At 42.6% G+C, this 22970-nt stretch overlaps 1 protein-coding gene across 1 annotated transcript in view; it reads right to left on the bottom strand.

Annotated features, from left to right (window-relative positions):
• MAPK8IP3 (mitogen-activated protein kinase 8 interacting protein 3) overlaps positions 1-22970 on the bottom strand; it is a 63578-nt gene that overhangs the window by 5479 nt on the left and 35129 nt on the right. The window contains 19 exon segments of the mRNA XM_009275145.2: positions 543-581; positions 2001-2114; positions 2240-2411; positions 3270-3418; positions 4870-4937; positions 5484-5564; positions 5840-5962; positions 6759-6945; positions 7570-7755; positions 8219-8384; positions 9326-9487; positions 11049-11144; positions 12000-12126; positions 13774-13944; positions 14413-14469; positions 15093-15223; positions 17037-17118; positions 18699-18851; positions 19861-19918. Of these exon segments, the coding sequence (XP_009273420.2) occupies positions 543-581; positions 2001-2114; positions 2240-2411; positions 3270-3418; positions 4870-4937; positions 5484-5564; positions 5840-5962; positions 6759-6945; positions 7570-7755; positions 8219-8384; positions 9326-9487; positions 11049-11144; positions 12000-12126; positions 13774-13944; positions 14413-14469; positions 15093-15223; positions 17037-17118; positions 18699-18851; positions 19861-19918 (2322 nt within the window).

Below are 22970 nucleotides of genomic sequence, written 5' to 3'. Positions count from 1 at the left end.
GAACTCAGACCCTGCCTTAACTGGCACAAAACCAAACAATTCTTCATGTTTATTGAAGTCCCCTCTGGTTAGAAGTCTTGGTTGCTTACTTGCAGCTGGCAGGCGCCACAGCACCTGCTGCCATTGGTCTGGAACTGATGAGAGAAGCATCCTTGGAAAACCAAAGATGACCAAGGAAGACCTTGGAAGAACAGTCTACTTCTGCTTCCTGGAACTCTCTGACTGAATGAACCTATACAGTCCCCATCTCAAACCTGGCCTACCACGATAAGGGAACTACTGATGAAGAATAAAGTACTCTTGACACAAAAAAACCAGAAGGATGGCTGATGAGATGGATGAAAATGTTTTTAGCCATGGGAAATTAGGATATTTACATTACTGTCTCTGGTCACTTTTCTCAGATCAACTTAAAATGAAAGAGTGATGACGAAAAATGGATGGAGAGAGCTGAATGGCAGGACGGAAGGGTAGGAAAGTGACTGCAAAGGTGAATGGGTGCAAAAGGAGTGAAAGCTGAAGGAAGGAGGCAGTGGACTTACCCCGGAGCCCAAGGAGTTGGCCTCGGTGGAGGACTACAGCTAGGCACAGGCAAGGAGTGGGAACACAGAGGGGCACGGGAAGAGACAGGCAGGACGGGAGAGAAGAAAAAGGTGATTACTGGGAGAAAATTCAGGGAGCAACAGAAATGTATAAAATCTAGAGAAACCACAACAGGAGCTACAGGCTCGGATCAGTTTATACCAACATTGTTCTTGCTCACCTTGCTCTTATTTTACAAGGACAAATGTAATATCTGAGATCGGAGAGGGACCATGGTCACAAGGATCCATTGCTAAAATTTCTAGTGAGACCTTACTGCTTACCCCATTTTTACAGAAACACCAAAAGAAAATGCAACTGGTTTACAGCAGGGAACAAGCTCAACTCAGAATTAGGACAGCAGCCCCGGGAAAGAATGGGCTTTAAAACAGGGATTCAGAAATGAGACCAAGATTGCAATGCGCAAAGACGACTGTGTCACTGGCTTCCTTGTGTCAGCCCTGGGCATATCCAGCTCCACTAGCCTTAGAGGAGACAATCTCAGCCCTGACTTCCAGGAGGATTACAACAGGTTTGCTCCTCTTATACAAGAGCCATTTGCTTCTCAGATTTCCTGCTAGCAGTGGTGAGAAAATGTAAATTTGTCTGCTTTCTGTTGAAAGCAACTGCAATCAGCCTCAAATCCTACTCCCCCATTATAATCTGGAACAGACCTTCAAAATTAGATGCTGACTGGCAGGTACAGAACAGGAGTACTAAGAGCTTCAACTAAGCTTCCAGCTCCAGAGATGCACCTATTAACTACTACTGCTGGGTCTCCTCACCAGGTTGCATTTGGCGTAGGATACTGATTTCTACTTGACTGATAAAGCCAAGTCCTAATTTGAGTACGTGAAGCTTTTCTAAGGTCAGTTTCTGGAAAATACTATTATGGAGACGTTTAGATTTCTATGCCAAAACAATATTTCCAGGGAGATCTTCCTGGTGACTTCTCATTCCATGGCCTCCTTTTGGAGACTTACTACAATTCCCAAAGCTTTGTTTCTCCTGCTTTCCAGTAGCTACAGAATCAGTTCACATCAGTCTGCTCTGTCAAGGTCACGCTCAGAAAAGAAGACTGTACGGATGGTAGAGATCTCATTGGTCCCCCAAGAAGGAAATGGCTTCAACTGAACTGAAAGGGACAGTAACGAATACCTATTTGGTTTTAAACAGGTTAAATCCATCCAACCGAACACTTAATTCCTTAATAAGGGAGAGTTGAACCAAGTTCAGGGTTGCTCATACTCAGGGCTCTTGTCTCTGAACACTGCTATGATCAAAGGTGTGTCAGGTTCAGAGTAAAAATGTCCGGAAAGCATTAGCCTGCCAGAGCCATCCACCATGCTGCACAAATAACATGCAAAAGTCTTTTTTTAGGGGGGGACGCAGAAGTATCTCCAATAAATGTCACTTACTCTCAGTCAATGGAATGGAGATGACGACACCGTTCCCTGTCCCTACCCAGAGGCGGTTTCCAGCAATGAGCAGGGCTGTAATCCGCACGAACGAGAAGCCCAGCTTTCCAGTGCCTAGTAAGCACGCACAAGAATTGGAGAGTCAGTTATGACTTTGGGCAAGGTCTGCTAATGAATTTTGATTTCTCTCTGATCTCAGTAAGCAACAGACCATTTACTGACAGTGCCTACTGCCTCACCTAGCATCTTGCTGACGTAAGGCTCAATGTCGACATCTTGCAGATGTTGATGGCTGTGGGCATGGTAAAGCCTCAGAGTGGAGTCCAGGCGGATAGAAACCCATACTCCATCTCCAATCCATGCCAGCTGTCGCACCTGACTCTCCCGCCGAGGGTGGGCGTCAAAGGATTTCTGAAATGCCAAATAGGTGAACCAATATGAGTTCACAAAAGGTTTGCAATTATGTACACATATACTACATTTTCCTCAACTGAGATCACTTGTTTGGGTTTCAAGGCTCTTGGAGAAAATGTGTTAATGCTAGCTGACCTCAGAAGTTCACTACAGTATACAGAAAATCCCTTGCTTGAAATGATGAGCTGTATAGCAGCTCTGCAGAGATTATGGTCTTTGCAGACCACTTCAGGAGCAAGAACATCTAGAACCTAAGAGCTTTCAATGTGCTTGGTAGAAAAGGAAAACACACAACTCCAATATAAATTCCAAAGATCAAACTGCCTTGGCTCACTGATGTGAGCTTCAGATTCAGCACTTCTTCACCCTTTGATTAGAATTATTTCCAAGCACTGTCAAACAGGTTTGTACCAACACCACTGTATTGAATTTCAACCAAAAGGCTCTAAATGTCATTTTTTGATTAAGCAAGTGGGATCACCAGGGCTTGCTAACTGTACTCTTCCTTTGTGCCACAATGCCTACAGATGGAGAAGTCTTAGACCATATATGAAGGGTAGCTGTAAAGCACACACGTATATTTGTACAGTACGTGGCCTCATAGACTCACTAGTAAAGGCAAAGAAAGTGCTCAGTTTAGACTTATCTAAAGATTGAAGCTCTGCCAAGGGAGGAAGGAATAAATACCCTCCCTGGCAGACTGGGTCATAACATGATTCAGATTGACAGTTGGGTCCTACAGTCAGCAATGATAATACAAAGGTTCTGCATTTCCATACACTGCAGCAGAAAACAGCTATAAGAATAAATACAACAAAAGCATGTGCATGCATACACACACATTTGCCCTCTTACCTCAATCTGCATTGTCTTAGGCTGGATAACATGGATTTTGTTCTTGTAGCCACACCAGACTCTATCATACACAACAGCCATGCAGCGGATGGAATGGTGAGTGTGACCGAGGTCCATTAGGTGGTAATTACTGAGATCCCACTGACCATCTAAAGTGAAAAACAAGTGTGGAAAGATGCATCTCCTTCATGATGTGTCAGTATACAATAGAATCATCTACCTTTCCGTGTATACCTTTTCTAGGTATACAGGCTTAGCTAATACTCAAATGCTCATTTTGATTATGTCTGTGAACTTCCCATGAATCCACAATACTACTTCAGGCACAGCCTTATACTTATGAAACACATGACAATAAAGTTCAGTTTGGTGGGCTGAAAGCTCTCCAAATCAGGCTAATTTAAACATCCTTTTATTGTAATGAAGTGAACAGGCTTCTCTATCAAGTACAACAAAAACGGGAGGGGAAGAAGAAAGACAGCCTAACGAGACTATGCAGAAACTTAAAAGGAAAGGGACCATACAGTCCTTGTGGTGAGGCTTCCTCATATCACAGATGGACAACATAATTTCCCCAAAGTGTCAAATCCAGGATAAGGAATCAAATCTCCCTCTCTCACGCTTATTTTCTAACTAACCAGACAGATACTGTGTCCTTCACAGACAGGTGGCCTCTATGTCATTAAGCTTTATTCTGTTTCTGATGGGAACAATTTTTAATGTGTCAATGGTCAGGCTTGAACTCATGACAAAGACTGAATCAAAATTTAGATTGCACAAAACCAGAGATCGCTATATTTCAGCTTGCTGGATAAACTGCTACTCAATGAATAACTAAGTTCTTAATAATATGCAAACATTAGTCACAGTTAGCAAATTCCCATGTGCTTTCAAGTATGAACACAGCTCAGAAACTGCTCAAGTCATAGGGAAACAAAACCTACAACAGTGAAGAGGACAAGAAATACAAAATTCAAAAAATATCTTGAAGTGACAAGATTAAGGCACATTGGCTTACTCAGACATCTCTTTTTTGCAACAAGAAAAACTGACCAAGTGTAATGCAAAGGCGCCATTTGTTTGCGATTTCCAGACTTCCAGAGAATCCCAGCTCTGCCCGCTGTGTATGCAGTGATCAATTCCACTACTTACACAGAGTCCAACTTCTCTGGGAAGCAGCAGGCCTATTTACAGCTGCACAGATGATCTGCTCAGGTACAGCCTGAGCTGTGTGGAGCTCCCTGTGCATGCCCTGTTACAGTTGATTTGTGAATGCACGCTGATATGGCCCAAATGGATTAAACTTACCAAGCATGCCTCAAACAACTGCATAGCATATGTATTCCTAAAGTGTTGCATTTACTCCGCATGTGCGGAGCACATACACTCATGTTTTTGTTCAGAAAAGCTCAGGAAATGGTGTTAAAGTATGCCCTAGATGTTTTAGTATAAGGATTACATGTGTATAATAGCTATGCATTTTAACTGTATGTTTGTACTCTGGCAAGCCAGCACCTTTCCTTCTCAACTCAGAATAGCATTTAATCCATTGCTACACTTTTGGCCAAGTTTGGTTTTCTCTTACTACGTTGATTCTTACCTTCTCCCCGGTGGAATATGGCTAGTGTTCCGTCTGCCAGAGCAACAAGGACTCTCCCTTTCACATGCCTGAAATCACAGAAAAGTAAATACTTACAAAAATCTGTAGAAGTAATGGACTAACAAATCCTTTCTGACTTCTACGCAGTCCATCTTTATGTTCTCTCTACAATTCCCATTCAGTTTAGCACTTGCAGGAACATCCTGCAAAGGCCGAGGGTCATACCTCTTACGTTCGTTGTAGTAAGATCATCCATAAAGTTCCTGTTGAGGTTAACTTCTCCTTCACACTACAAACTCCATCAATTTCAACAAATTCCATCTAATTTACACCCCAGTGAAATTTTGTCTTCCTCCTCCCCACTTATTTCCTCCTTATACTGCTAATCTCATTTAGTATCTTGTTCATTGAATTGGGTCAGGTCTGCAGCTGAGCAGGAAAACGGCTCAGTATGAGGCTTTCCAATAACAAAAACCTTGGGAAACTTTCCTTACAAACCAATGCACTTAGAAGGGCAAAGAAAAAGATGACTGACAAAGAGCTGCTACTCCCATCTAAAATATCACTTAGGCACTGAACCTTCTCCTTCAGCGTCCCTTGGCATGCACACTTACACTAAACTCAGTACAGAGTCCTTCAGCTTTATCGAGTGCAGACACTTCTTCCAGTTGGATACAGCCGAGTGCACATAAAGCCTGTGAGAAAGCACAAATCGGGGAGGGTTAGCAGCAAGGCCCCCCACCCTCAGCCTGACTAGGCTTGAGTCTTTTCTTCTGGTAGGAAAGGTGGTTAGGTAAGAAAGTGAGGTTAAATCTCTGTGCCTATGATGAGCTGAGGGCTCAGAACAACAACGAGCAATGAAAACCTATTCCAGAAACAAGAAGTGAACTAAAGGTGTGAGGACATGAAAAGTGGGGCCCAGAGGAGAACGGAGGTGACAGAGAGATCTGTCAGCCCAAGGGGAACCTACCAGCCGTTCTGTGCTCCCAGCCACATGGTGGGGGCAGCACTGGTGCAAGTCCCAGCAGCATCCCCATTCAACTCCTGATCTGGCAGTGTCGTGCTTGACTCTGTCTTCAGCTGCCCATTCTCCCTGAAGAGGCAAAAGAACATTGTTAGAGGCTTTAGTAGCAGCAATGCACAGAATGCTCATCTACGCTCACAGTCTGGCATTCACAAGCAGATAAGGGCACTTGTATACACAAATCGCTTCCTTCTCTTCAGTGTTTTTTAACTGCTTGACTCCTGAATCTGCAATTTGCAAAACTTCCTTTTTCCCCCAGCAATACAAATAGCAAGTACTTCAAATCTACAGGACTTTACTTAGTGTTTGGAAGTACTATTATATAAACAGTATTTTCTCTGTGCATTTACAACTTCAACAGAAACAACTTAGAACAACTTCGTCATTTAGGAACAATTTCTGTCCAAGACTTCCACCTTGCTCCTCAGGCCATCCCATCAGACTCAACTGTCTTAATAATTTTTGGGTGGTGGATATGTTTTCTTCATTATCTTTACAGCACATTAGAGGTACTACTAGAATAAATCAATCATCATTTTTACACATGAATCAATAAGCTCCTTCAGTAAGAACATTAAGTGTACGTGTACTTTGGAAGATCTGTCTTAACAGCAGGTCTAAATTCATACTGAGAGATCAAATATTTGCACTTAAACAGCTGACACAGTCTGCTGCAGGCTGAACCATGTTTATTTTCATTTCATTTCTTTCTCTCCCTATCATCCCATCTGTAATACTATTTGGGCACAAAACTGAAAAAAGTTTGACACTTTATCAGAAGATCAGGCTGGTTCTCATATCAAAAAGCTTATGAAAACAGAGCTGATAAATAACTGAACTGACACTTTGGCCCCAGACTGCCTACCCGTTCTGCCTAAGAGGTGCCTGTGCAGGGACTGGATCTGTAAACACGTGCTCCGTGAGGGGCCCAGGCCGGGCCTGAGTAGGCTCTGCCTCGCTTGTACCATTCTCTGGTACCTCCGTAGCTTCTGTTGCCTCCTCAGTAGACTGGGACTGGTTGATCTTTCCATTGCAGACAGCAGCCACCTCACCTAAGAGACAAAGAGTGTGAGACGTACCGGAGAATGAGCTGGTAAGTTACCTATACAGAAATCAGGCTGTCAATTTTTTAATTTATCCTTCCTTGCCAAATTCAGTCAAGCCCTGAGCCTGCACCACGGACAGCAGCTCGTCCAGTGTTTTCTGCTTGGATGGGGAACAGAGGTTATTTTAAAGTGATGCACAATCTGTGACTAGCAAACATCAGAAGTTCTCTAGGGCTGCCCACTACAGTATGGAATCAGCAAGGGCATCACTATGGTTTTCATATGGGCTTAACTGACTTCACAAGAAGACATGGTTCAGAGGAGAAAGCAATGAGCACACAAGCAATTGTAGCAGGGCAAACATATCACCTAATATGTTACAGTCCAAAATACTCTGCTATATGACCCCCACAACCAGGCTGCAGGATGTGGATGACTCAGAGAGAAAAGGAGGGCTCTAAAGAGAAAGGTACCAAAAGGGCCTTTGGTCTTCCTGTACTACATTAAGAAACTTCTTGAGGCCTCTAGAGTAGTTAACTCAGGGACAGGAGGATGCAGCTGTAAGACCGCAAGCTCATATGGGACTAGCTATAATTGGACTGCCATTCAGTTTTATGTCCCAAAACTCACTCTGTCCCTTGTCCAGCACAGGTGTGTCACCACGCGAGGAACAGTTGCTTCGTGGCACATTGCAGCGGGTCGCACAGCCCACCAGAGTGATTCCTGCCAAGACACCATCTGTTCCAGACGACTCTTCAGGATTTACATCTCCCTCCAGAAAGATCTCGCCTGGAGGATAATCACTCTCACTGGCCGCTGAAGGGCAAAGAACAGATTCTCCCATAAATCTAGCTGTCACTGCTAATTTAAATGTAGCCGTACTCCTGAGATAACCATACAGATGGAAGACGCTGATCCTTGGGGTTCACTAACCCGGGGAGGAACCACAGCATCAGTCAACATCACGGTGAATCCCCTCATCCCTAGCATCAACATCCAGGCCAGCTACAGAGCCCTCCCAAACCTGGGCAAGGCTCACTCTTGCCCCCAAGAACCATCCTTTACGTGCCAAAGGAACCACTTACTAAATGTTCAACAGTGAGGGATCTCCACGGAAAGGTACTACAAGAAGGCAAGATCTGAGTTATGGTTTTGAGGGACAATTACAGAATGCAGCAGGGTCCAAGGGTTAGTTCTGAAGTGAGGACGCTACATTTGCACTCCTCAGTGGAGCAGGTGACCCTGTGCAGATCACAGCCAGTGCCTGGGCCCCACTTACCAGGGATGCTGGAGATGCAGAGCACATGAGCGTTGCAGACAGTGAACTGGTCCACCACTGTCCCAGGCTGATTGGCATCAATAATTACAACTTTACTTGTTGACAGCGTACTGGTGAGGATCCAGACACGACTGGACGTGGCATCCATTTCATGAAGCTCCTTTGCCTTCAGGAGAGCAATGACACGGGCAGAATCAGTGCTCCTCTCAGATCAGACTGAGTGTATTACTGCTTGGCAACATTTACCCATGCAAAGGCCACAATGCCGGCTTCAAAGAGCCAAGTCTCTTCCTAGCTGATTCAAATAAACAATATGAGCTAATGCAATTTTCGTTCACATTGCTGCACTAGTATCGGGAACACTGGCCAAAGACCCTATCTGGCTCCCTAGGGTAAGAGGAGTTTGGCCATTATTTTCTCTTAATCTGAGATGTCTGACTAATGTATCACCGAACATTCACTTTAGACAGAATACCATGGAGCTGGGATGCACTCAACCTACCAGCTTAAGCAAGCTGATCTCAGAAGACTATAGGGCAGCAGTGTAAGACAGCTGTGGAAAAAACCCCCACGAACCAGAAAGGATAAAATGTTCTTTTATTATCTGCAAATTACAGCTTGGTTCTTAAAAAAAAACCCACTCAAGACTATTAAAAAACAGAGCTGGAATAAATCTCAAGAGCTTCAATTTCTGAACCACATGGACTCATGGACTCTGCTATGTCTATGTTCTTTTTAACAAAGCTTTGCCTGAATTTATTTATTTATTTTTTAATTTACAGCGATGAGGACTCCATAATCTTCCTAGCAACCTCATCAAGCACTTAATTACCCTTATTATTAAGAATTTTTTCAAAATTCCAAACATTTCAAAAGCAGAAGTTGGAAAATTTTATCCTGGATGATTTATCCCAAATCACACAGAAAGTTACTGAAGAGCCAGAACACCACAACCCTGCCTCAGGGCGGTGAAGGTGAAGATGATGCCTCAGAAGTACAAGTTAGAGCATTATATAGCATAGTACAAAGGTATTGAGAGAGGGGGCATGTCAGGGATGGAATAGGAAAAAACATCAGAAGGAAAAAAAATCCATTTTCTTTTCTGACCTTTTTCTTTTCAGGAGATGTATGGTTACTTTTGTTGTTCTCGCCTTCCACTTCCCTATCACAGGTGAGGGGATCACGTCCAGGATCCAGTTTCTGCCCATTCCCAGGCTCCTGCTCCAAAGGTCTCCATCCTGCGAGATTGACTCCAGCTGCACACCACAGCTAAGTAACAGAAACAGGAATCTTAAACTAAGAATTCTGGAGGCTCCAGGGTCTCTTGAAATTCAGGAACCTTTGTAGAGAACTGTGGACACATGTCAAACACCTAAAATATTTAGTTGGAAACAACAGATCTTGTTGATTTCTGCTAGAAGACATAGACAGATTTGATGGAGGTAAGATAAAGGTTCTCTATAACCTAACGAAAATCTCTTTTTTTTTTTTTTTTTTTTACCAGATGTGACTAACAGATTTAAAGAAAATAAAGATAATAAATCAGGTGCATAACTGAAAACAGGCTTCTGAAATGTCCTCAGTTTTTCTTTTTTTTTTTTTTTTTTTTTTTTACCAGATGTGACTAACAGATTTAAAGAAAATAAAGATAATAAATCAGGTGCATAACTGAAAACAGGCTTCTGAAATGTCCTCAGTTTTTCTGACTCTGGGGTTCCTAAGTCACTGTAGCAAAGCAAGCAGGACATGGCAGATGTTACTAGCTCAGGGTACAATAAGCATGACTGCTTAATCAAAATTGACAGTGACTGCTTGGCTGAGCATACTACACATTCAGTGCACTCCTGTTCCCTAGTCTCCCTCCCACCCCTTGCACTCTTCTGTTTCCTCACATGCTTCTTTGCCCGAAAATCAGTGTTTGTCTGATCTTAGAGAGCTAGTTAAAGAACTAAGACAGCAAAAAATGAAGTTACCAAAAAAAAAAAAAAAAAAGGGGAAAAGGAAAAAAGAATCTGCTGGTTTAGCTCCCTATGTAACAAGTGTAGAGTGAAAGAAGCACACTGTGTATTTTCTGAAATCAAATTTAGCTAAGCTCCTGTAACCTATTTCCAGCTAATTTTTTAGCAGAATGCTGGGAACGGGACTACAGAAACAAATACTGGAATTATCCAAAATCATAAAGGAAAGATGCTGAACAGAGTATTATCCAAAGATCACGGCAACCTTCTAGAAACAACTAACTGTAAGAATTTTCTTACAACTTAAACATCAGAATGACATCTAAAAATCAGCTCTGAATGAAGGTAATGACAAACTGCCTACTTCAAAACAACTAGTTATAACAGATAAATGTGCTACCTGCAGAGAGATGACCATCTATTCTCAACCGCAATTCTACTCAAAATATTCTAGTCTTGATAGACATAGTTTCACAAAAATCTGCTCTAGATAATTTTGGCCTGTTACCAGTGAATCCCAGTCAACAGTGGAATCTAAAAAAGAGTGATGAAATGCAGTTTTACTTTCACCTGCTCATTTTCATGAATTTTTATATTGTTTTGTATTATACCCTAAGGAGTCTTAGCAAAAGCCTTATAAGCATAAAATGTTGCTGATATTATACAAGTTGTCTCAAAAAAGCATAAGATGTAGACAGAAGCATGGGACCTGGCAACCAGAATCAGCTGAGAATTATGTCCTTACAGAGAGAGGTACTTTTCCCTAAAATTACAAAATACAATTGTGTAAAAATTGCACATTTAGCAACCAACATTCTTTGCTTATTCCATGTCCCCTTTCTGGACTGGAATGGTATGCAGAGACAACGTACCTTCATGGTTGGGTCCTTCTCTACTAGTGGGCGACAATACACAGGCACGGGGACGTTTTTCATGCGAGTGTCTTCCTGACCACCATTGGGACTCAGCTGTGGGGGAAGAGAAGGCAAAAAAGACAGTACAAAGCTGTAAACACCAGGCTATGGTAAGAGAGATATAACCAATATGGCAGAACCGAACTTATTAGCCTCAGAGGTGGGTGCTGCTGAGTCTTCATCTCACATCTTGTACGAAAGAGAGTCCCTACAGGGCCGGGAGCAGCCTACCCAAGAGACTGCCTCTCTCACCATGATACGGTGCCCCAGTTATGGTCAACAGAGGCTATACACTGCACTGCTGACGGAGAAAGGGTTGTTAACAGATGCTCCCTGCAAAGAAGTCAGAACACTGGCGTTCCCTTCCACCATGGCCTGAAACTCATCCACTTTCAAGCCACACTGCAAGACTCCTTCCTTTCAGGTGGTCTTTGACCAGTTAAATGAGTCATAGGCCAACAAATGAGGCTGATGACATTTGATTTTGTGTTATTGCTGGGCAGAAATGGGAGCAAACTGCACTGCATTTGGTTTTTATACTAAACAATTGGTAAAGTTCTCAGAGTATAAATGAAATATCTAATGTTCAAGCCCAATTATAATAACAAAGGAAATAAAAACAAGTACTGGGCTCTGGACAAAGAAGATTAATTTACTTTTGGTTTAGGGTAGGTTCTTTCAGCACCATCATGCAGAGTAATGCCCCCTCCATTGACTTTGGTGGAGATACAGAAAAGATTAATTTAATCTGTGCCTACAATTATCATACAAATAAAACATGCATGATTGATACCTCTAAATGAAGTATTTAAGGACTAAGGCTAGGGTTACCAGTGGGAGAGTTAGGTCTTCACTGGTTTCACTGTGGGGGACGATGTCCCCTCAGCCTGTCCGGGGAGTGGTCCCTACCTGCTTGTACTTGGCAGGGAGGCTCCAGCCGCAGGCCTGCAATCGCCCATCATCATTCCGCACATGCTCCCGGACCTGGCGGTACTGCTCCCGCTTCTGCTCGCGACGTGCTGAGGATGTACAGTCACTGAGGAGAGAAGCAACAGCGTTACTTCCCAATCTATGGTTAAAAACAGAAACTGAAGGTAAAAAGGGAGTGTCGCCATAGCAGGGGGAGGAAACACAAAGCAAACCAAATTCATCTTTGTAAACAGATGCAGGAAATCGGAGAGAGGAGAAACCCTGTTAAGAAGCAGACATAGGCATCCCCAATCTCTAACTCCCTGTTACCTGAGCGATGTGGCAGGCCAAATCATTGTCATCTCCACTTCAATGCTCCAAGAGCCCTTCAGGAACAGGGAATCAACCTTCCATAAGACCTATGAATCTATGAGATTACACCAATTTTTGCTTAGCTGTTACAATTTACTGATCTAATGTCTCCATCAGGAAGGCATTTTGAGTTCTTCCTTTCTTCATTATAGCCAACTATTTATTTTTCTGTCCATTTTAAAGCTTTCTCTGCTGATAAGGAAAATATGCACTAACTGCTGTTGAAACTGCTGGTTTCAACAGAACAACTCCAGCTTTGCACTGGCAAAGGTTAAAAGAAAAATTGATCTGTGAGCTCTTAAGTTATGTTTTAATATAAACAAAGGCTGTTTGAATATCAGTTCCAGCTCTCAATAGGTTTTTAAAGTATCATTCCAAGGTACAAACAACATCAGCAAAAAAATCCAATCCAAACCAAAAACCCCTACACATACACACATAATGACATATATACTTAAACCAAAAACAACTCCCTGCTAAAACAAAGCACTTCCCTGCACATGCTTCCTCCCCTGGGGAGAGAATGAGAGAACAAACAGCTTCTGACAGTGGTTAGTCACATCGTTTAATGCACTGCTGAAAAGCACTCAGACACCATACAATGACTATGATATTGTAATCAGATAAAAAGAACAGAATGAAGGCAGTGGGTATCTATAGAACACAAATTTACCCTTCTAAAGACAATCTCTCTTCTCCTCATCTAGCGCCTTTCCAACAAATCCGTCTTATTGCCAAAGTTATAATACTTTACCATCATATTCTCCAAAGTCCTTCCACAAAAACATCACATATGAAACGGTACAACCTCGTAATGGTAGAACACATGCATTTTGAAGTCAAGTAAAGCACAGAAGGGTTTTCTCCCTTCATGTCAGAGACATAAAGGATAGGGAGAAGACTGCAGCAGCAACACTTAGAGGCTCTTTTTTAGCATGGTTAAGGTTAAAACCAAATATTGTAACCTAAATGTGCTGTTGAGAGAACTTTTGTCTTCACCTAAACTCCTTGTCAACAGGGTTGGGCAAGACACTCCATCCCGCTGTCCTAATGCTGCCATCACACTCTACCACGAAAGCCCTACTTCATTCCCTTGCGCAGTCTGCAAACATGAGTGCAGAACTAGGGTTGAGGCCAACTCAAGCCTACAGTGGTCCCTGCTGAGATGAACCATCATGGCCTAGAAAGCCATGGCAGCAATATGTTTGGGAGGGCAAAGTTTGCTGAGCCCGTCCACATGGTAACTGATGAGTGAGAGATCAGGGAGATAAACCACAAGAGACAGAAAACGTATTGACACCACACAGACTTTTTTTAAAGCAGAAAACAGCTTATTTTAAGAAAAGCTGCTATTTAGGAGAGCTGCAGGGGGACCTAGCTTGGCACACAGCACGCAACTCACTCTTCAGGGAAGAACTCCAGGGTGCGGCTGCCGGAGGAGATCTGGCACATGGTGTGACTGCGACGCTGGCTGAACCCTGCTGTTGTTGGAGACTTGTAGTGGATGTTCACAGATGGGTAGGTCCTCTTTGCTGGTGGGGGACTTGAGGAAGAGCTGAACAGACGGCTAAAGCTAGGGACAGAAAAAGGCCAACAAATATGAGAAAAGGTGCTTGGGGAGACAACACACCATAGATTCACAACAGGGGAGGCAAGAGGTATGCAATCAGAGGCTGTAAGCCCTTCATAAAAACTGCCCTACTTCAAACATAGAGCTAAGTCTTCAGTTTGATTGACATAAGGTGTCAGAAACAGATACCTTCTGAAAACAGCCCTTTATTAAAACTGATTGTGAGTGTATGTATGTTTCCATTCCAGGGTACTCGTGATCTTTTTCAGCTTGTAAAACAAAACCAATGTAGATGTTCAGATCTGACTTTAATTTCACTAAGGACAAAGGAAGCCCTTGAAGGCAAAAGGGTTCAGCTAACACTTTTAGTTGATGTTTCATTAATGTCAGAGTCTATTAAGTTGCTGTCTAAAGTAGAAATGGCAACACTTCCCCTTTTCTTAATCTTACACAAACCACCAAAGAACTTACAACTGCCAAATGGTGGATTTCTTCTTCTCCTGGACGGATGGGTGCTCACGGGAAGCTCTAAGGACAAACACAGCAGAAGCAAGTTAATTTCAGCATCTCTTACCCGAGTTTCTGCCAACCAGCAGGCCATTTCCATCAAGGAAGCCATGTCAAAATTCAGAATTCATTCTAACATGTTTCAAAGCACAACAGAGGAAGTGACATGCACTGGTCTTTAATGTAAGCACACTCAACCACTTTATGTTTCAATGTTGACATAAAGTGCAAATAAGTGGGTTCAATTCGAAGTTTTATCAACTCCCTGCAACATTATCATTGCCACAGTACTAGTCTGGTAACTACAAACCCCAGCATCATATTCATTTCAAGCCATAGCCTTTAGAATTCATTAATTAAAAGAAACCCTCTTCCCTACAGCTTCTCCTAGCTTCATTAGCACACAAGAAACAAGCAAGACAAACAGCTGTCCAGTGTCTCCAAATAACGATGGCAATTTAAGATTTGCAGCCCAGGATCAGGAATAAGAGAGAAAGAATTAGGTATTAGGAGAGAAGCATCTACAGTTTTGAAAACTTTCAGCACTTCTCAACCCATATCTTGGTAGGGGTTCCATTGACCACAAGGTCAAACATGGCCAGGTTCTGTCCTAAATAGGAATGTTCACTAACATTCAGTCTCACCTGATCATCTCTGTCCACCTGACAGCCTCCTGGAGCTCCATCAACCTCTCTTTGTATTGATTGCGCTCCATCAGAACCCGGGCCATTTCCACACGGGTGAAGCGGCGGCGTTGAGCTATGGGAATGTTGTCCTGCAGGGGGGAGGAGCACTGCTTCAGCCAACAAAAGATGGAAGGGGATTGATGTTAGTACAGGGCAAGTCAGGAGACAGAAAGACATATTTGTTAGTTCTCCTCCTGTCCTGTTTGATTACCCCCTGATTTCCCCATATGAGGTGCTAATTCTAGACAAGTGATCTCCAAACTATGGCCCACGGACCTCTGGAGTGTTCTGCAAACCCATGAAATTAGAATTAGAACCACCACCAAATTGAAAACCCCACCCAGGGACTATTGCCAGCAAGGTGCTTTGATAGTCTGCAAGGAATTATGAGAGTTGACAGTGGTCCATTGGTCCAGAAAGTTTGGAAACCAAAGTTTTAGTTCATTAGCAAATCCAGTCACAAACAGCAGCGAGCACCACATAATGCCATCTGTCCCCTCGAGAGAACTAGGAAGGAGGCGTTCTGTTAGTACACACTGATAAAGGTGTAGGGCACAAGAAACTAAAGAAAGGCCTTTTCCTCTTTGGTGACACAACTTGGCCTTCCAATGAGGGCACATGCGGCTTTGCAGGCGATAGGAATGAGATTCTGTTTGCCTCTTTTGAGGAGTGGAAAATGAGAACAACATGGCTTAAGGTGGGGACAATATCTGCCCAAAAAGAAATCGTAAGGATTTTGGGAACCCATTACTAGGAAGTGGCACTGGGTTGTGTCTAGACTGTGGCAGTTCCCAAGCTCAGCCTGGCTGGTGAGTACTGCTGAGAGCTGGAATAGCACAAATTAACCAAGTCCCTCTCCAGCCTCCCTGGACTTGGAATAAACCTCTATGACCAGTCAAAACAAGAAGTGTATAAATGAAAAGGAATTTTACAAACTCTTGTTTTTTTAATTTAAAAAAACAGACCTCCTGTCAGTTCAGCTTAAAAGAAATCCAGTCCTCTTCAGCATTTCACAAGCACAACTTGAAAATTTTCCTATCTACCTAAATTCTCAACAGACCAAGTTCACCCCAGTTAAGTCAAGAGAATTAGCTAGAATTGAACCTGCTCCAATACCTTTTACAAAGTAAGAACACAGTAATATTGAAAAGGAGCGTATCTAATTCCCTGTCCTAGCAGAGTGACATTTACAAGGAGAATCTCTGTTACCATTTTGGTTTGCCTTTTTTTTTGGCTACAGTTGGTCTTTGTTGAAAAGCCTCTACCTCAGCCAAAACAGTTTGAAGAGCTGTCACAGAAGAACAGTCCATAAAGCCTTCTCTGCCTGTATCCTGTAACATGCAGTACTGGCTTATGCAAAAGAAATAATGAGAAAAACAATGCCGCAAGATTTAGATTACAGAACTAATAAAAGAAGGCAGTTCCTGCTGCAAAGCTGTCTGTAAACCTGGATTTCACTGCACAGTGTCCTCACGGCTTACAGCTTCATTGCCAACGTGGAGACAAGCTCTTCTGGAAAAGCCTGACTATCACAAGACCCCGAGAGAAACCACACTGCACACTAGACTGTAATTCAAAATTAGGGAGAACCAGATAAAATGGGAAGGTGCTGAGCAGGGCACTGCTCTAGCACCATTCTGCAGAAACCACATCGTGCACGGTATTGTCACTGTGTCAGCTGCTCATCTTTGCCAAACTATCGTTTGAAAGTCATATCAAGAGGTAATCTCACGGCATCTGTCTATTAGCAATGCTCATCAGCAATAACCCGCAGTTCACCAGCTTTGCCCTCATCGTTAACGAAGGCAGATCAATCAGCATCTCAGGACTCATATATAGAAGTAATATAGAGTAAGTATATAAACCCCCTTTCCCCACAGGCATTTTAGTAATGTAATATACCAATTCTGTACAGAGATAGCTGCTTACATCCTCCACCTCCTCTTTGGGTTCTCGTCGGGCAACAATCGCTTCAGATTTCACTCTAGGAAACAGGAAGAAAGGCATCAAACCAGCGAGTGATACCATGGCTGGCCCTGAAGTGTTTTGGGGAGGTGAACCATCTATGGGAAGGTCTGTCTGCATGCATCACAAGGAAACATTTTCAAACTGCGAGCTAAGTGTACAAACTATTAGATGCTTCTCTGATATTTTTCTCTCTCTCTTGCAGCATGTTACTCTGAACAGCTTCACCGACATCACACCATTTCTTTGGAACATTTGATGTAAGCACCAAAATACTGACCACTGGAACAGTCCAGACAATTTCTATTTCAGAGCCATAATCTATGTTCAAATGTTTGATGAGATCTTAACCATGGGAAAACTGAGCCATTATCAGCAGTCAAAATGCTGGCTTAAGTTCTTCTTCTGGGCTGCTTCTGTTTTCAATGCAGTGAAAAAAGCATCTAATGTGACAGAGAGTTTGCCGTAATGGTAAAGAAGAGAACACCAAATCCGTGTTAATAAAATATTTCAAGTATTTATCTGAGCGCTTTTAATTTCTTTAAACTCCATACCGAGGTGCAGTCGTGCAGTCCCATTTGAATTACAAGCACTTTTATTAACAGCAAAGACACTGCGGAAAAAAAATGCTGTCTCCATCTTCTAAAAAGGCACACTTGCCAGTTACAAGTCCATATCCCTACTGCATAATATATTAAATATATTATGTATATTATGAGAGACTCAAAAAGGAATTTTTAAAAATCAGACCTATTTCCACTGCTTGTCAGACTACTTTCATTTCAGACATTTTGAACAACGAAGAGACCAGTCTGTGTTATTCTTGGTGATTCTGTGCTCAGATTAGAGAGGCAACCTTCCAGATTCCAGGTGCAAAATAAACACTGTCCTCTGAATTGAGATACCACAGTGCAATGTACAGCTAGTCAAAATGTAATTATGTTGCTTTGAGCCCATGGGGCATCTTTAGTTTTATGGATGTGAAATCATCACAGGCTTTGCTAGGCATTTAGGCTTCGGTTTCTCTAGTCTGAGCGGAAAATAAGTGGGATGTCTCAAAATGCTACCTCCATAGGACTTTAAAATCTCTTCTGCCTCCTCTTCTCATTCTTAACATGAACAATCAAACAATTAACAATACTGGCATCTAAATATTGTTTTGTGGGAATCTGTATTAGCTCTTTCATTAAATGAATGGGCATTCATTCCTCCCAGAGCTGTCTTAGTTGCTGCAAGGATCAAGCTCTTGACAGTTTCCTTCAAAACTATTGGTTTTGAAATTCTTTTCTTAAATTGCAAATTGAAACTCTGAACGCTTCACTCTAGGGAGCCTGGATTTGCAGTTGCTGCTGCAGAATCCTAATCCTGGGGAGAAAAATTCTGCAGGTTTTCTAAGGTTCAATAACCCATTTCAATCCAATAAAAACAACATAACACTAAAAGTATCTCAGCCACCTACCATCAGCCTTGAAGTGCTCTGTAAGGTACCTTTGAGTTCCAGTGCTAACTTCCATGAGAGAAACGAGTAAAACTAACAGAGCAGGTGGGTTTATCACTTATGTCCTTCCAGCTCCCTGGGGCAGGGTGTGAATCACTCACCTTTTCAGCTCCTCCTCCAGCTCCTTGACTCTGGTTTCCATTTTGGCTTTGGCCTGCTTTGTTGCTTCAAGCTCTCCCTTCAGCACTTCTTGTTCTCCAGACAGCTGGTCCACCTTGGCAATCAAATCATTCTTCACAACGTTCAAAGCATTTCTTAAAGGTGTGAAAGGGACAATAAGCAAAAATGCCCAAAACCAGGAGCTGTCCATAAGAGAGATCTGAAACTAAAGTCACAGGCACTACAAGGAGAGTTGAAATGAGTGTATTTAAACAATTCAGTCCAGCTATAACTCATGGAAAAGTAGATTTTGGCAAGAAGGAGCTGCAGAAGAACACAGAAATCACCATAATTGGTCAGGATGAGATTTGTCCAGTCCTGTATCCTGACTGACAGACCAACATCTCCTTAAGAAGATGGCAGAATACTGCAGAAAGCAGGTGTAGGGTAACCTATCACCTGCATAAGGTTCAAATCTATTTTTAACAGAATTAAGATCTGAAACACGTCTTTCAGAACTGCTGTTATCTGTAATTGTGGATAATTGTGGATGATGGTGATATAAATAAGCATTTCCAATCAGCTCCAAAATATCTTAAAATCTTTAAAATCAGCAGCTTCCTATCATAGTAAGTTCTCCAACTCTCCTCTGGGAGTACTTTGCCTTCCTCTTCCTGGCTGTTTAGCTTTACTATCTGGTTTGCCAGCCTTTCTTAAAAAATAAGTCCATTATATTGTCTGCTTCTACTTTATCAACTACTGAATCTTTGAAAACTCTTCTCAATAGTAAGAAAATTTTCTTTCCAAATAGCAAACCTTGTAAATAAAAACTTATAAACAGCAATATCCTCACAGAGGCTCAGACCCACATCTAGATTGCCACTGAAGTTAATTAAAAGCTTGCCATTGATTTCAGTTGAGATCAGACCCTACCAGCACAGGCCCAGAGACTTCACCCAAGTGCCTGCAGAAAGGAAACAGTTAGGAAAGCCGCTCAGAAGAGCAATTCCTCTTCTACAATTGAAGGAACAACAAGTATTCAAGAGAACCTGTTAGATAAACGAGCAAGCCCCTGTGAAGCAGGAGTTCTGGCCAAGACCTACTTCGAGATGACATCTCATTTATAACTAGGCAGGCAGTTCAGAGTACGCAACAGTTCCTTACTTGGTCTCCAGTAGCTGCGAGTTCTCCAACAGCAGATTCCCCACTTCTTTGCCCATTCCTGAAAAGAAAGGCCAGGCAGTTTTCACCCGCTCTCCTAGAAATATGAAGCTTGTGTGGCACTGCCTGACTCATGCTTGAGGAAGAGAAATCACTTTTGTTAGGCTTCCCTAGGCTTCTGTGTCCTGCTGTGGAGAGTGGAGTGTTTCTTGCTGAAAGACCATGCAGCCCAAGCAAAGACACCCATGTGTCCTTCTGTAAAGAGCCCAAATGCAGACCTAGCTTCTTACCCCAACTTTCACAGACTCCCTTGAGAGGGGCAGAGAGGAGAGAGCTTCACTAACAGCAGTTAGGGGAAGTCAAGTCAGTAACTCCTGGTTCACCCATGAGCTATTGCAACCATTTTTTATCATCACTCATACAGAAAGAAAGTAGAATTTCATGGGTTTTTCACAGAGGACAGCAGAACACTGTCCAAATTGCTGGCCAGATCTGCACATCAGTGATTTTCTTTCTTTCTTAGTATAAGCCAAATTTTGTGTTTTTCAGTACAGATTTGGGATCATGGTTGTGCCCAGTTTCATGAACATGAAAGGCTTTCTATTATCAGCCTTCCACCAGAGCAATTTTAACAAGACTTTAGATTGTCCATTGCTCTATCTACCTTTAACAGTTTTCTCACAGATGTTTAAAATCTGAAGTCTCAGTACTATTACTTAAGACCCACACTCAAGAAAACATCTACATCAGAGACACTGCACTTGCACTTGGGCATCAACGTACAATGACTGCAATATGCAGATTGGGTTGCAAGCACTTTGAAAAATCTGGGCCTAAGAGTGAAGGTCGAATTCAGTATGTCATAAAACCAAACGGAAAGGAATTTAGGGACCAAAAGTACATCTGGATTGTTTCCTGCTGCCAGGGACTTGCTGGCTCCCAGGGTCAGCTTCTATCTTACAGTGGGGAATAGAGGCCACCTGAGAGCTAAAGGCAAAGAGACCTCTCCCTGGCGGGGGACAATGCTGAGGGTTGGAGCTCATTTCTCACCACAGGTCCCAGAGCATGAAGAAGTCTCACAACCATCAGTGTTTGTGCTGAAGTGCTCCTTGTCCTGCCCTCTGAACTACCTCTTCCTTTACAGCAAAGACATCAACAGTTTTCATGATCCGTTATTTGCTGATTAATGAATATTTGCAATAAAATAAAACCAACACAAACTTGAAGTAAATGGAAGTTAGAGAAACATGGTAGCATACAAGAAGTGAGAACACATCACAACACTCCAACATACAGATCCTCTTCCCACAGTTAAATGGGATGAACTTATGATGGCAAAAGCAAATTCCCAGCAAGAATGAGTAAGAAGCAGCATTTTCAAATAACTTTTGAAAAATTAGTAGACAGATAATTAATCACTTTGATGTTTCAGGCAATGTGTTCTTTGGATGCTGTGTCAAAGAATATTGCAAACAGCAAAAAAGTGAGAGAGACTAACTGCAGTGTAAATTGAAGCGTATTTTGGTTTTGTAAGGTGAATGACCTATAGCCCCTTCTTTTGTGGCATGCTGTATGTTGATTGGAAGACCAAGAAGTCATCTGTTTATGAAATGATTTTCTTGTTCCTTTTTAGTGATTCTACAAATGATCAAATAAGTATTTAGCCAGTAAGACATTAAAATGGCCCAAGGACGTTACAGGTGCTGAGGGACATCAAGGGAAAGAGTTCATTCCCAGTTTTTTTGGACTAAATCTTTTTCCTTCCCATTCTTGAGTCATCTGTTCCTCTCTGTGGCTGTTTTTGGGAGAGAAAGGAACTCTGGTGAAGAAGGTGAGCTATCATGCCAGAACTAAAAGCCATACAGCATCCCAACTATCAGTATCCTCACCACAGCTTCTACCTTATTTGCGTGTGACACAGTCACATCCCAATGCTTTAACCAGCGAGAGGTCTGAAGGGTTAGTCTTGCAATAAAGAAATGGATGAAGCCATCCCATTGACACTATGAGAAAATCTTACGCAGGCTGTAATGGGAAAGCCCTGCTCATGGGGGAAAAAAACCCACTGTGGAGTGACTATAAGGAGATCTCTTCACCCCTTTGTGGCGTGAAGCAAAGGGAAGAGAGGTCTGGACAGAGCCATGTCTAACAGAGCCCATCCTACACTGTCTACCTCCCATAACCAGGCAAATAGTGTGAAGCATCAAAGTGGATAATCAACTACAAGAAACAGAGGAGAATCCCCAAACCACCGCTACTGACCAGCTGTGTCCTGCTTCTTAGAGAGGTGATACCACCATCACAAAAAAACAAACCAAGGGAATGCAAGACATATGGAGGGATGTTGAGTGAATGGAAGAAATTTAGGAAAAAATGCACATTAAAAAAAGAAGAAAGAAAAAAAAAAAAAAGAAAAAAGGCCTTCGCCTTACCAAAGAAATCATCCCGTACTATGAGAGCCATCCCATACGAGAAAGGGAACAGAAAGAGATGGGGACAAAGGGGAAGAAAGGAAGAGAAAAAAAGCAGCCATTAAGTACCAGTCTGTAAATAGCAAACAGAGCAGCTCATCAGCATGTGTACATCTGTGTGTGGTGCCAGTATATGTGATGCTCAGTAGTAACTAATCCAGGCCTTGTCCTGCTGCAGCTTGGCCTAACAGGGATTTACACCTGAGATGTCAGGACAAGCTCGAGATGAGCTCATCTGTTTCTTCCATCTTCATCATTTCCCCTGGACTGCACGTCTTTGGGTTTCCCATCCCCACAACAAAGGTAGTTCAACAGACATTATGAATAGGATGAGGGAAGGACAGGGGCAGGAGGAAAAACAAAAGGGGGGGTTGGATATCAAAGCTCTCATCTGGCCTTTTTGCACAGGCCCAAATCCACCTCTGCACTGCGACAAACTCCAACTCAACTTCAGTGGGAGGTTTTCTGAGAAAGGACCACGAAAAAGTGGTTTACAGTAAAACCAGTTAGAACTAAAAGAAAGGATGATGCCATCCCTTTCTTTTGTAACCTCACAGAGCCAACACCAAGAGGTGCCGGGCAAAGGAACGTGACAGAGCTCATCGCCGCACAGCATGACGCTATCACGCTGCATAAGTCACC

Source organism: Aptenodytes forsteri, unplaced genomic scaffold, assembly GCF_000699145.1.
Source record: "Aptenodytes forsteri isolate BGI_AS27 unplaced genomic scaffold, ASM69914v1 Scaffold481, whole genome shotgun sequence".
In the NCBI taxonomy this organism is placed as follows: Eukaryota; Metazoa; Chordata; class Aves; order Sphenisciformes; family Spheniscidae; genus Aptenodytes; species Aptenodytes forsteri.
The sequence above is the reverse complement of the archived record's forward strand: the minus strand, read 5'-3'. Positions and strand labels throughout refer to the sequence as shown.